Source organism: Platalea leucorodia (assembly GCF_965183815.1).
Source record: "Platalea leucorodia genome assembly, chromosome: 11".
Taxonomy (NCBI): domain Eukaryota; kingdom Metazoa; phylum Chordata; class Aves; order Pelecaniformes; family Threskiornithidae; genus Platalea; species Platalea leucorodia.
The window spans coordinates 13,357,743-13,372,378 of record NC_138833.1 but is presented as its reverse complement, the minus strand read 5'-3'; the positions used below and the strand labels follow the sequence as shown (position 1 = coordinate 13,372,378).

The following is a 14,636-nucleotide window of genomic DNA, read 5'->3' as shown; positions in this document are numbered from 1 at the left end:
GACTTGAGATCCTCAGAATGTGTCACTTCGTTCACATTCATTAATATGATATTAATCCCCTACAGTGCCTTGGATAAACGTACCTGACTCCATTCTCCCATCTGCTGATCTAGTATTACTATTTTATTCAGAGCAATAGTCCTAATTATGCTCATTTGTAGTTCCAGTAGATATCCTTGCCCAATGTGAATAATGAACAGCAGTTTTTGGAAACCAGTCATCTTGCTTATAATAAACTGCCAGGCTCCTAACTATTCCCTAAAAACCAATGCTGGTTTTCGCTGAATGCTTGGGCATTTGGTGTTACTAATTAAACACAAAGCTTACCAATATTGTATTGGACTGATATTGCAATAGTGATAGCATCATTTCCCTCCTGTTTTCCTCACCAATAATTTGATTTTGTCTTTCCAGAAAAATGTCTTCATCATTGGTGCTCTAGAGTATACCCCCTCCTGGTACCATTTATTGCTGAGGGGAGGAGGCAGAGTAATTGCATCACTATGTAATTTTATATCAGTAAGTGCTCTGAGAAAGCTCTCTAAGATGAATGGTGAATGTGCTAGTAAGGGCAAGCTCAAAGTCATACAAGCTCTGTACTCATTGCAGAGGATCCAGTGACTAGGATGGAAAGGGCCAAAATGCCTTTCCTTTCAAAACAGCCAGCTGCAGGTGGCAGGAGCCCTCTCTACATTACCATGGAGTAGGTGCACCAGTCTGAATACCAGGACTCATTTTGTCTTGCACACTCAGTGGGTAAGAAAGGAAAACACTCTGTCACTGTTAACTAAACACAGGCAACAGGCCAAATCATTCCCCTGATTTATCACAGTGCTACTAGCAGCTGGCAGCAAACCTGGCAGAGAAACGCGAGCTGCTCCTCTCTGGAGCCGCAGCGAGGGCTGTGGCTGAGCGCAGTCCCGGGTGATTCGGCTCCACAGCAGCAGCCTCCATCTGCCTGCACAAGCAGAAAGCCCCCTGGCACCTGGGCTGGGAGGCCAGGAGAACAGCAAGAGATGGCACAGAGGAGTTTGTCTCCCCTTAATTGCTTAGAGACTTGAGAGGCAAAGATAAACTTCTGTGGGATAGCCCAGATCGTTGGGAAAGGTTGTGGTAGTGCATAAATCCTACCTACTCATACAACTGCTCTGATGGATCTCTTAATCCAAGATGCTATTTGTTATTTCTCATTTGTGCGAAGAGAGGAATCCATGAGCAGTGGTCAGCCTCAGATCAGACCCACCAGTTAGTCCACCAACTTCACTTTACAAATTCCTTTCAAAGGGTGAGGATGAAATCATGGTTTCAATAAATCCAAAGAGGATATGATGGTCAAATGAGCCATGATTTTGCCAACTACTGGGGCTTTTCTCCCATGTTAAAGCTGTTACAAAATACAAAATGTGGAAGTAATAACATTGTGGTAAGCTGAAGTTTTTATCTTTAAAAAAATTTTGAAAGTATTTCTAAATTATTTGTTGCCTGTCTGCTGGATTTGTGACAGTCATTATAACTGTTAGATACATCCTGCTAAGCATCTGTACTCAAAAAGCTGTTGTAGGGAGTAGTGCTTGCACACAAAAGACTAACAAAATGCAGGCAAACCATCTTCATTCCTAAAATCAGTCATTTCTAAAACCAAACAATTTTCTTAACTCCTTGTCTCTGAGAAGAAGAAACAGAGCAAGGAACAGGTATAACAGCATCACTTTCACTAACGCCAGGTAAATGCCACTTAAATCTTCACGCCAGCTAACTACTGACCTTTACTCAGCTAAATGTGGTGCATATGACTCCACAACACACATGGGCACTATATTCAATTTAACCTTATTTCACTTGCTTTTATATCACAGTAACTTTAACTTAATATAATCCTGTATTTAACCTTGTCTTCTTACAAATCCCTTCCACACACAACAAATTATCTCAAAATGTCGGTTGTTTTTTTTCCTTCTACTTAGTCAAAAGACTTTACATTCCCGATTAACATACTACAAGCTTTATTATGCTTCACCCTGACTACAAAAGATTCAGAGATTGTCTGTATCAAAGGTAAATGACTCTCCCCTTGTATTCACTATCAAAAGTTCAGGTTCAAGAAGGATGAAAAGGAGATCTCTCAACTCTAAATCCCTTTCTTCTTAATATATTCAATACACTCAAAGTTATTCTATGTAAGATGTCACACACACATATATATTTCCTAAAAATCATGGCTCAGTAAAATTAGTTGCCACTAGGCCTTGACAGTTCAAAATGATTTATAAAAGTCACCTTACATAACAAAAATTAATTTCTAAATTCCTCATCATACCCAGGATTTAAGAACTATATGGAAAACCTAGACTTAATATAATCACTACAGCAGGCTACAAGAGGAAGAAAAATAAAAGTCACCAGCCATTTATGCAGAGAGAAAGCACACTGACAGCGCCGGTGCAACCCATTTACTGGAGTGCTGAAGCTTCAGGTTCAGCGATTTAATATCAGACGTTTCTGTCAGGGGAGGAACAAACACATTAATATTGCTGGGTTTTCCTGTCTTTTGCTACAGATTCCTCCCAGTATTATTTATGTGTAAGGGAGTTAACTGTGCTTACCACCCTTACCAACCCCTGCCCTTCAGGTCCCCTATAAAAGTGTCCATTAATAGGGATTTTGCAACTTGACAGAAATGCACTCTTGATAAAGGATTGGCTGTTTATTTTTGAGGAAACACTGACATCCCAGGAGCAAAATTACCTTAAAGTGACTCAAATATGCTCAGTTCCAAGTGGTTCCAGATTTTTCACTTATCCACCTGGCTAAAATGTCACATTGTTTGCCTTAAAACTTATTTACATGAAAACTCTTCTGAAATGCCTGACAAGGGCGATGCAGCTGCTGTGCTGCTTCATCATGTGAACTATTTCCATTGCTCTCCTCTTCCCACCCAGTTCATGAATCCACCTGTTGTCTCCCATTAATGATTATAAGGGGATTCCATGTTATTTTATATTTTTATGACCATGGCTGTTGCTCACCAAAACTGGAATCCTGCTCTAGTATCAGGGCTGTTACATGCAATCAAACTGGTAACAGCAAGCTGTAAGTGCTGCAGTTGCAATGCTGTTCATCCTTAACTGAGTAGGACTAGAAACTGCTTCCCAAGGAGCCTGAAAATGTAATAAACATCGCACTGATAGTGTGCAAACTGGCATTCCCAAAAGCCTCACTTGCAGTAGCATCATGGGAAACAAAAGTATCCCAGCTGTACTCTCCCAGAGATTCAAATATTTCCAGGGTTGCTTCTGTCTTGCCATCTCCAAATGCCAAAAGGTTCCTCCAAACAATTTTTTGAGGGGAGCAAAGCTCTTAAGGCATTAATTAAAATATTACATTTTCTTACACTGATGCAGTGCCTCTAATTTGTGTTGAAAGAATCTTTTTTCCCCTCCATTCTTTCAAAAGAGAGACATGGGCTGGTTCCTCTGGGAAAGTAAAAAGAAAATTTCCTGCAGAAAGTATTTTGTCACCTTTTAAAGGGGTTTTCTTTTTCTTTTTTGACCAAAGTTAGCTGGGAGACTTTAACAACAATGTCACTCAATCATCCATAAAGTAGGTTAACTGACCTTGTAGGCAGTGGCCAGGATCCAATTTTATGTGACTGCTCAGTGGCTAGTGCTGTCACTAGAATTACAACTTTCATGAATAACGATCTTATTTTTTTCCAGGTGCAGATATGGGTTGTAGTTGGCTGAGTTATGCCTTTCACTATGAATCACAGCATCTACTACTCTGCTTTACTGTGAATAGACATAGACAGATGTTAACACACCTTCACATTCGCAGATACAAATATATTTTTTTCAAGACACCTCCAGGCATCACAGCTTTGGCATCAGTTCTAAACCAGTCTCAAAAGCTTTGGAGATTTTATTCTCATGCAACATTTTAAAACCATTTTGCTTGGGCAATGTGCCAGGCAGAAAATGATTTAATCACAGAACAGACATAGAAAGAGCACTTGCAATAACAGCTCTCAAAATATAGAGGATATTTCTTAATTTATAAATATTTAAAGAGAACAATACAAGAGTCACAAATTTCAAGGTTTTTTTAAGGTCAGAAGGGTTCTCTACATCCATTTTCCACAGTCTCTGCTACACATCCATGCATAACATATCTGCAATTAATTAATTTATCTCTCAAACAAATCCAATGTAGCATCTATTACTAGTGGATTTGTCTCTGAAAAAGAACAGCATAGAGAATGGATTCCTCATGTGCAGAGTGAGTCCCACTCAGTGAGCAAAGCACAAATTTCACTACAAGGCTTAAATATATTCTCCTTCTCCCAAGCTATTTCCATGATCATTTTTAATTTCCTCTCTTATTTTAATACCTAATTTGTTCCAACAATAAGTTAAAATTTTAATAATAGGAAATTTGTTTTCCTGCTTTACTGCGACTTGATTCTTTCCTGTATTACGAGTTGGGTAATTGGTTGTACCTGCTTATGCATTTGCCTTGCACAAGTGAAAATTGAAAAAAAGAATCATAGCTTCTAAATGTACATGTTTTAAAGGCAGTAGAGAAAATTGTCTGTTAGGTGAGAGGGAAAAAAGAAAGAACAAACAGTTCTTTTTTTAAGGCTAAAAAACCACCAAACCGCATCCCTGACCCTGTCTCTAAGAAAAAATAATGTTCTCATTAAAGACTGACCTGGAACAGTTCATATCCAAAAAACTTAAAAAAAAAAAATATTATAGATTACCAGCCTATCTTTAGAGATAGCAGCTTTCATCATTTCTACAGAAGTGTAAAACTCTTTTGACTTTACACTAGCAGTGTAAATGCATTTACCAATGCATACATTTTTGTCCTTTCTCAGGGATCATGCATATTTAGATAAACGAATCACAAAGTGAGTCATCCTTTTGACTTTGAGTACGAAGATGTCTTCAAAGGCAGCAGGGATTTCCCTTAGAGAAGTCAAAGGTACTGAAGTAGCACAGAGACAACAGGAGAAGCTGAGAAGCTAATTAGAACATAAATTGCAACAGAAAAAGGGTCTGAAAGGAATATTCTGGCCCAGACACATCAAAGCCCAGTGCCATCAGGCATTGATCTGGGATAAAGCTGAATAACCCAGTGGCCTGCTCTCTCAATTAGAAATTTAGCAATGAGAGTCACAAGAGGTAGCAAAGGAAAGGAATGCAATGGGAAGAGGTGGTTTTCACTCCCAAGCACCTGCGTTTTGGAGTTGTCGTCAGAAAATTCACAGGAGGAGAAATAGCAGTTGCTTCACAGCTGTGTACAGGACCTGCTGTGAGAGATGATCACTTGGGAATAGTGACCATTCATATACTCAAAAATATTTATAATGATGATACTTAATTTTCAAAACAGGAACTAGGTAAGATTGATGATACTTGTGCAGGAGAAAATAAAAACAGTAGTAAAAGGGAGTGAATATATTCTGCCTACCTGGCCAGATTTCTGAAATTCCTTTCTGTCTTGTCTTCCTAAAACCCAGCAAAGTGAAACAGCAGAAAAAAAGGAAGTTGCACAAATGAAAAAACATCTTTTTTAAAAGTACAAGTCCTGTCTTGAAGAAAACAATAGAAAAGAATAAAAATTCTGGAAAATTAAATTAAAACCTGAAGTAAGGCCGGATAAAAACACTAAAGCCTCAAAAAGCATCTTGCTGAAATAATAAATACGACTCATAAAAGGTGTTCCCAAACATATCAGTAGAAAGACGTCTGTCAGAGAGTATGTTGAGGTAAGAGATTATGAAGGATAAAAGGATCACTCAAGGAAGAATGGGTCAGAGCAGAAAAATTAAGTGATTGATTTACAAGCGTGTTCATGAGGCTAATTAGGGAGGTTCCCACGACAATCTCTTTTTTTTAATGGGAGATGAGATTCAGAGGCTATCTCTGATCAGTCAGTCCTGAGAGCAAACAAGTCTAAGAGCTTGTTCAGTTTGGGTAGGAAGCACAGTTTCTAAGTGCAGTCTTACTGGTTTACAGCCTGATGGTTTTCAAGAATTTTTCTTTTTCCAAGCTCACTGCTATCCTGCATTCTCACAAAGTATTTCCCCTTCCTACTATTTTGCTTCCTAATGTTTTCTGTCCTTTCCTATTTTTTTATCTCTCATTTCAAAAAGCAATAGTCTAATAATGATTTTTTTAACTCCATGCAGCACATATTTTTCATGCTAAAATGTTTCCCAGTCAGGACCACAGAGTTCCACTTTTGCAGTCAGCTCTTCTTGCCAAGTTTTCTTAGGCCTTCACATAATTTTTATACCTTATTTTCTCTCTCTCTATTACCATCCCCTCTTATTTTCTTACACATTTTAAAATACCCCCGCTATTTATTTTGTATTTGAAGAGTTAGACTTCTTTCATTAAATCAAATTACACCAAGTTTAGCAATCAATATGGGGAAAGGAAGCAGTTTACAATCTCTGATGTATTTATCCTCAGCAATGCTCATGATTTGCAGATGGCCTGAGAAATGAAGAGGTTAGGAGGTCGTCTTCAATGCTACAGAGCCACACACCCTAAAATGCTGCAGCTTCTTAGCAAGATATAACCAGAGACACCAGTGCTTATTACTTTGCAACAGCAGTACAGCATCATCCTCAAAGTGCAGGTTCTCATCCCCATTTCTCATTTGCAGAGATAAAGCCAGAAATATTGAGAACATTTACAAGGTCATTTCTCTTAAGAAGTTTAGGCTAAGCACATCCTGTGAAGTTAATGAATTATATTTAGGTAGAAAAAAAGGTGGGGCTAACTTACTGGAGCAAGAGCTGTGCTGCAGGAATACCAGATCAGCCCTAACAGATAAAAGACATTGAGTCTCCAGGGCTGGTTTGCCACTCTTTCAGCACCATGAGAATTTAGGGATTAGAGCCTCAGCTGTTTTACATTATTGCAGCCCCAATGAAACAACAAGCAGTTCCTAGCAGGCATATCTCTGTAGGCATCTACACGCTTGACTTCCTGCCACACAAGCCATCACTCCCCACAAATAGCATGGCAGCCAGTTGCAGTCCATCAGCCAGCTGAGTCTGGACATGATGCTCACCTACACAGAAGAGCAGGCTCACAGCTAGGGTCTGCTTTTAGATCGTAATGTTTTTTTAGAGAAAGGACAATGGTTAAAAGTGACATCAAGAGGCATATTATTTAGAAACAAAACATGTTATGCTGTAGTAAATGAACTGACAATGTTGGTAGGATTGATAAACAAAGACCATGCACCACATGTCTTCCAGGTGGTGGTTTTGATCATGCCTTCAGTAACATTTTAATCAACAGGAGCTGAGATCTTATTTACCACTCATGGTTGGTGACATCTTTTCATAGCCTTCTTTGCAATTCTGTAATTTAATTTGTCTGGATTGCTAAATGGAATGAATTGGCCGATTGTCTTTATCACAAGGATGTTTCCTGATATACACAAGCATGTAGTCTGACCTGAAAGCTTGCAAGGCTGTAAAACAGATGTGGGTGCAGAGTGGGATCTCACCAGAAACAGGAATGCACAGTCACAGATTTAAAAAGAGAGCATACAGAGCTATTCTGCATTTTACTCGCTGTTTCCAGGATGTGTATTATAATATTAAGCCTAATGCTGCTGTTAAAGAAAATTGCAAGGGTATTTCCTGCAGATTGTTTGCTAGAAATGTAATCTCCTAAGGGGTTCAGTGGACATATAAAAATGATTCTGTTGATTCTGCTTTTAATATTCCAGTCTTAGAAATGAGTCACCTGGCTGAGGACAGCTGGTAACTGTGAGGACAACTGCATACGTTTTCACACCAAGGTGACATGAGGAAGATTGATTTCTCTGGACCAAAGAGGAGAGCAACTCATCAGCCTGGCTCATGGGTGATGACTTGTTCATATGGACAAATCCTGGCTGTGTTATTCACACTGGAAGTGACATCAAGCTTACTTGCATGAGCAAAACAAACAGAATATACTGGTAGATAAGAGAAGGATTATTTGCTTTACGACTCAGGCCCAGGGTCTGCCGACTTTGAAAGAAATGGGAGGAGACATATTTTTTTCAATTTGAGTAAAAGCACAGCATGGCCCAGTAGCTTCAGATGCTTAGCATCTTTTACAGTCATCTGTGTTTAACACTCAGCTCTACTTAGAGACTGTAAAATGTCTTAACACAATGTGAGATATATACAAACTGATTAGGAGGTATTAAGCTATAATTTGCCTAAATTCTAAGATGGCATTTCATTAGTGACCATGCTTCTGCAGACTGTAGGCACAACTGGGTGGGAAATGGAGGCATTTATTTCACTTAGAAATCAAAAGTAAAATTAAAACAGAAATATAGGACAAAATTAATGTGCTTTGTAATTTTCCACAAAGGGTGGAAAACAGCCATTAGGCCAGTGATTAAAATATGAAGCTGTTTTGAGGGAGAAAACAAATAACTTCAGCCTAGCAGAGCTAGGATCCCTCTAGTCCCTAAAGGGAGGAAGGCTCCCCTCTCTTTGTCTCTTTCCAAGGGCAATAGAGACCAAGGGCCTAATCCAGTGGACTAAACCAGGCCCCTGATATGTATTGCCCTTGTTCCAGTGGGTGTTGATTTACTTTTTTTTTTTTTTTTTTTTTTCAAACAGAAAATGAAAACTGGAAAGAATGAGAAAGTCATGAACTGTTTCTTAATTTTGAGCTTTCAAATGGGGTATACAAAAATGGCAAAGCACTGAGTTAAGGTTGTTTTTTCAACTTGGGCTTCCTCCACTATGGAAGGTTGTCATTGCATAAAGACCTGCAAACATGCACAGTAATTCTGACATGTATTTCTCTTCTGAAATGTCAAGAATCCGCCTCTGAGGGGTTTCCTAACCATCCCATTTCTAGGCTAATTGCCAGGACATTTCCTGCAATCACACTACTAATATTTTCAGTAGAAACAATCAGTTCAATATTTTTCATCTTATTTTGGGGAAGGGGGATTTTTTGGGTCGGATTATTTATTTTTAGACTCCTGGATTACATCTTTCAAAGCAATTTGTTTTCTCCCATTAATAAGAAAACTTCTTTGCAAGACTTTGACACTAGAGAATTCAAGGGAAAAAACTGAATTGTTTCTATGTGAAAGTAACATTATTCTACTTTTTTTTCCCCCTTATCAATAAGCACTGCAAAAGCTGACATTTGCTTGAAATAATGGCACAGGAACATTGACCCAAACTATACACTTGTTCTAAATACTGGGACAGATCCTCATCTTCTGTGGCCTCACCTAAGCTTCAGTGAAAAAGCACTGTTTTACCCCAATAGACTACCTGCTCCAGTAAAACCATCAGCATTGATCAGCTCTGACAGCTTCCCTCTTTCTTCCAGCTCCAAGCCTCCACTCTTATTATTCTCTTCAGCATGTGGGAAGCCACATAGCAGCTGACTGTCTTGACCTTGCTTTTGAGCCAAAATCAACACATCAAGAAAGGAGTTCAATAGGGCAGTATATCCACTCCAGACTGATAGCTAGAACATCTACTGTTGCTATTAAAGACCTATTGATTGGTCAACAGAAAGGCTGCCAAAGGCCAGCAGTGTGGTCTAGCATATGTCCAGACTCCCATTTTCACCTTAATAAGACTCCCACACTACTTTGTGTTGTGCGATGCTTAGGCAAAGACATTTAGTAAGAACTGCAGTGTATGACTGAATCTTAGCAATTTAGGGTGAGAACAATCTATTCAGCTTCTGCTGCTGCAAAAAAGAATGGATAAAATGATTTTCACCTAGTAGTCTTCATTGGAGTCTCTCTCAAACTGTAGCCAACCACAGCTCATGCAACTTCTCTCCTTTAAAGTGGTTCATGTTGCTGTTTTGTTTCACCTTTCATATCTATATAAAGAGGCAACTCACCTAAAAAGTTTCATGTTCTCTAAAACCATAGTGCATGTACTGGCTCCTCAGTCTGATGTGCTAAACACTGCTATTGCATAAGAGATTTAGGGCAGCAAGCAGCAGGTGAGAGGCACTGCATTTATATTTTAATTAGCTCTTGCTAGGAGTTTCTTCAGAGGCAGGTTATCTAACCCTTAATTACTATTTGTCCACCTACATTATTAAAATCTTGCTCATGTCCTTCCATTTCAAGGACTTTTTGTACCTCCTGAAAACTGTATTGCTAAGATCGCACATAAATAACTATTCTGAAATAATCCCAAGTGATAATTTTATAAATCTGTTAAGCATCAATGTTAATTACAGAACTTTAGCAATAAAAAGTAAAAAGTTTGGGAAAGTATGATTTTAAGGCACAAAAATAAGTCCTCTGGTGCTTGTCTGATTTCATAAATTTTCATTATTTGTGGACTCCTTAAATACATTTTCAGCAATTGCATTCTTTTCTAGAAATGAATTCTCAAAATGTCATGTTCCGTGAAAAAAACCCTCCTGTTTTATTAATACTTTATTCCACATCACACTGATTATGTTAATAAGAATAAATATTTTTGCATAAATGCATATATCTGATTTTTTTCCTACAGTGAGAATACATTATAATCTTCAGAGGTTTCTTATTTCTGGAAGTATTAATATACTAAAGGAACATGACAACTTCGAAGTAAACTAATGGTATGTGTACTTCTGAGGTACCGCACTAACATACGTAGATGCGTCTGGGACAGAACCTTCCAATACGGCAATGAAACTGGAAAGCCTTTCTGGAAATACAATAATTTGGCAAAGAGTTGCTAATGATTTTCCCAGTATTGATTTACTCACATCCATTTGCTAATGCTGTGGAGATATAACCACCATGAGACTATTTAACATTTGATTGCTTGTTTGCTCCTGGAGGATTCATGTACCTGCCAGTGCCAATCTAGACCATGCTGGCAGCTCTGTGAAGAAAAGGAGGGATTCTGGTAGAAACAGATTTTATCACAACTGACAGGCATGCAATATTGAGGCTGCTCATGCTTCACACAATATATATTTTTCTACTGAAAAGAAGCTGGAACATTAATGAGATATTAATGTTGTTAACTGTGGGTGTGAGCCCACAGTGCTTTCACACTGGAGTAACCCTCACTCAAGCAGCCAGATTCACTGAACCCAAAGAGATTGCTTCACTAGGACTGAATGCCATGCAAGTAAAAACTCCCTTTTGAATTATTATGTCTTTGCAATTCTGATTCACATGGGTAAAAAGAGTTCGCAAGATTTTGCCCTAATTTTACTGCCAAAAGAGCTCAGTGGTTTGGGTATTTTTTTCCTGTTAGAGACTTACTACAGAGTTTCAAAGACAATAGCCTGAGAATGTGCTTTTTTCTTGCTTTTAAATTGGACAGCATATAGCTACAAATCCCGAAATGGATGCTTTAACACTTGAATAGTTTTCTAAATTAAAAATAATGGATTCCTGGCAGGCATCCTACCCCAGTTCACTCACAACATCATAGATTTTATTACCCCTGTGTCACTAATAGTGATTGTAGCTGCACAATAGTCATAAGTCAGAAAACAGTCTTATGTTGATGACTGAGCCACTGAAAATGAGTTTTTTTCATGACTAATTTATTTTAGAAAGGGAGACAATGCAATTTATGTCATGTAAATGTCTTAGAGAAAAAATGCAAATGACATTGGACATTTACAAACTCATTATGATAATCGAAATCTTGAATAACTTATAAGAGTTCTGCAAGTTCCACTGCTATGTTTGGCATGATGATAAACTTCATAACAATCTCTTGATCATTTCTCTCCTCCTTTTTCATGAAATTCATCGTATATAGATGCAGTACCAAACCATTAAGATGTAACGCAATGTAAATTATTTTACAGGGAACCAAAATTGCTTAATTTATATCTTTTATCATTGTAACAGAACTAGATGTACTGGATTCTTAAGCCATTAAACCAACCTCTAGAGCTCTGCCTCTAAAATAGATTGCTCAATTAAAAAGACTTACCTTTCTTACAAAAAATGAGTCTCCATTTTTGTAATAATCTAATTTTTATTCTGCTGCAAACTAGAGATTTTAAGTAATCACAGTGTGCAACATAAAAACTCCAAGTAAGGATGGCTCTGCTATAATATGCAATATTCAGTTCCAAATATTTATTAACTGGAGAATGCACAGTGATCTGATTCTATCTGTAGTTAACACATCTAGCAGTTTCTGTAGCTTCCGTTTCCTCCCCCACCCCCTCAAATGGCAAACCAAGACTTGATCAAACATGTAAAACATACAATACCCCAAACACATTCAGCCCAAGGAAAAAGGCACAGTGGTAAATTACCTTAAATTCAGTTTCAATGTTGGCTAGTCTGGCCAATTCATTGCTTAGCTCTAAAGCAGTAAGGACAGGGTCTTCACTGGAAAGAGACAAATAAGCAGCACTGGCTAATCCTTTGTAGGCATTCATTCTCGATCGAGAGTGACTAAAGGAATCTTTCCTCTGTTTCTCAATACATTCATTGCACTTGCAAAAATAGTCATGTGGCCTTTCAATCCGCGCGCCTTTTAGAAGTAATATGTGAACAATTTCATACTCCTGGCAGTGGGCAGCAAGTATGATAGGGGTAATGTCATGGGAGAACCGAGTTCCATCTTCATCGTAGGCATAAAAATCATCATCTCTCAGTTCCTGCTCAAGGGGGCTGAGTGTGAGACGCTGTCCTTGTGCAAAGGCTGGATGGTTCAATATTGCTTCTACAATGCGCACATATCCTTTACTGATGGCTAACAAAAGTGCATCTCCAACTCGAGCAAGATTCTCCTTTTTGAGGAGGAGCTCCGTCACTTCCAGATGTTCATTCCCTACAGCTAACTGTAGGGCATTTTGTCCCATATAATCAACACAATTAAAGTTCAAGGTTTTGGATTCCTCCAGCATTTTTCGCACAACAGGAATGTTGCCATATTCTGCAGAATCGAGAAAGCGTTCCTCTTCTGCAGTCAGGCTGGTGCCTTTCTCATTGAACATGTAGGCTGGGCCCCGGATGGCCTGCCTCCGGCCCTTCTCCCGAAGGGTTGTGTGCCTTCGATGCATGTTTTTACAATTGCTGTTTCTCAACCTGCAGAAAACCGGAAAGGAAGGTTGGTTATATTCTCAGAGAGTTATAATCTCACATAACCTGAAATAAGGTTAGAAATATCTCATTATGATCAGATCTTGCTAACTTTTTATGATGTGGACCAGTTGTTTAAAGTCATTTAGGATACATGTGGAATAAAGAAGATTAGTTTTCTGAACAACAGACAAGTTCTCTTCTGACTTGTACACCCTTCTGGATTTCAACAAGGATACATAGCACATTCTTAACTTGAGAAATAGCCAAAAAAAGTATGAACACATTGTTTTCCATTTTTATTGTTTAGAACTTCATTACACACTATTTTGGAATGATATCCACGACATAATGGTTCTCCTGTTTACTCTTCTTGAGTTTTATCCTTGAGGGCACAAGGCAAGCTAAAGAAAGTTAACAGGCCTCCCCATGCGAACAGGCCTTGGATCAGGCCAATAAAGTATGTTCCATAAAGTTAAAAAGCATGCTTCTAATTTTAAACACACAGTAACAAGGATAAATATATTGCATATTCTGCTAAGATTCAGCTGGTACAAGTAAACCACCTATTTATTCACTGTTTTTTTCATGCTACGTAATATCGTTTTTCTGTTTCCTGATCTATATCAGTTTACTGAATGACTAATTTTCTCATTAAAATACAGTTGCCAGCTACTCTAAAAACAAGTACCTAAATCCAGGGGCCAGTCTGATAAAACACAGGGATAACTCCTGATTTAGTGTCACATCACTCCCCAGTAAGCATCCTTCAGACAGCTGCTGCAGAACAAGAACACAGGTATCTGACCAGAAACAGAAGGCAGATTGGAAAGGGTCATTAGTTTCCCCACTGATTACTTGGCTGAAATGCCTTCACTTGGAGTTGGTGGGACAGAGAAAAACTATCCTTATTCTACCTTCTCTGGGACTATGCTATGTGCAACCATGCTCGAGGGGGAATAAGAATCCTGTTGTATGAAATTAACTGAAAGCCTAAATCTGTCTTTTTGAAGCATTCACACTTTGCTTTCAGTGCCATCTCGATGTTGCTGCTCTTTTTTCATTTTATTGCAGTAGCATCTCAACAAAATCATAGTCCCTCTTTTAGAGCCTAATCACGTGGAGTTAATTGCCATCCCAAACCCACAGAATGTGCAGCCTGAGTAAAAAGGTAAAAACAATGCCTCTTTCACAAAAAGCATTTGCACTCAGTCCAATAGCAAGTGCTACATCACTTGGGTAAAATTTTCAGGAGCCTCTAAGCTGCAGTGGGCAGATGTAACAAATAAGCAGGTGTTAATGGTCATTGGGTAGCAAAGGTTCCTCTTTCCATGCTCCATCTGTTCTCCAAGTCAGTTTTGACCTTCAGTCAATGAAAAGTTCATATGTTGCTCTGAAAAAATACTACTGGGGTTTGAAAATGCTGTTGTGAATGACGAGAGGGAAAGATGCCAGGAGACAAAGTGGAGTAGATACATTGCCTTCAAGAATATGTTCTTCAGGAGAAGAAAAAGAGTAAGGCAATCAAGCAAAAACTCAGGAAAACAGAGGGTATCAGAAACACTCAA

The 14,636-nt window shown here is 38.5% G+C and overlaps 1 protein-coding gene across 2 annotated transcripts in view; it reads right to left on the bottom strand.

The window, feature by feature from the left end:
• Positions 1-13,049, bottom strand: part of TRPC7 (transient receptor potential cation channel subfamily C member 7) — a gene marked incomplete at both ends in the record, with an annotated part of 72,811 nt that extends 59,762 nt beyond the window's left edge. For both annotated transcript variants that reach the window (XM_082323877.1, XM_082323878.1), the window contains one exon: positions 12,297-13,049. In XM_082323877.1, the coding sequence (XP_082180003.1) occupies positions 12,297-13,049 (753 nt within the window). The remainder of the gene's footprint in view (positions 1-12,296) is intronic.
• Positions 13,050-14,636: the final 1,587 nt, after the last annotated feature.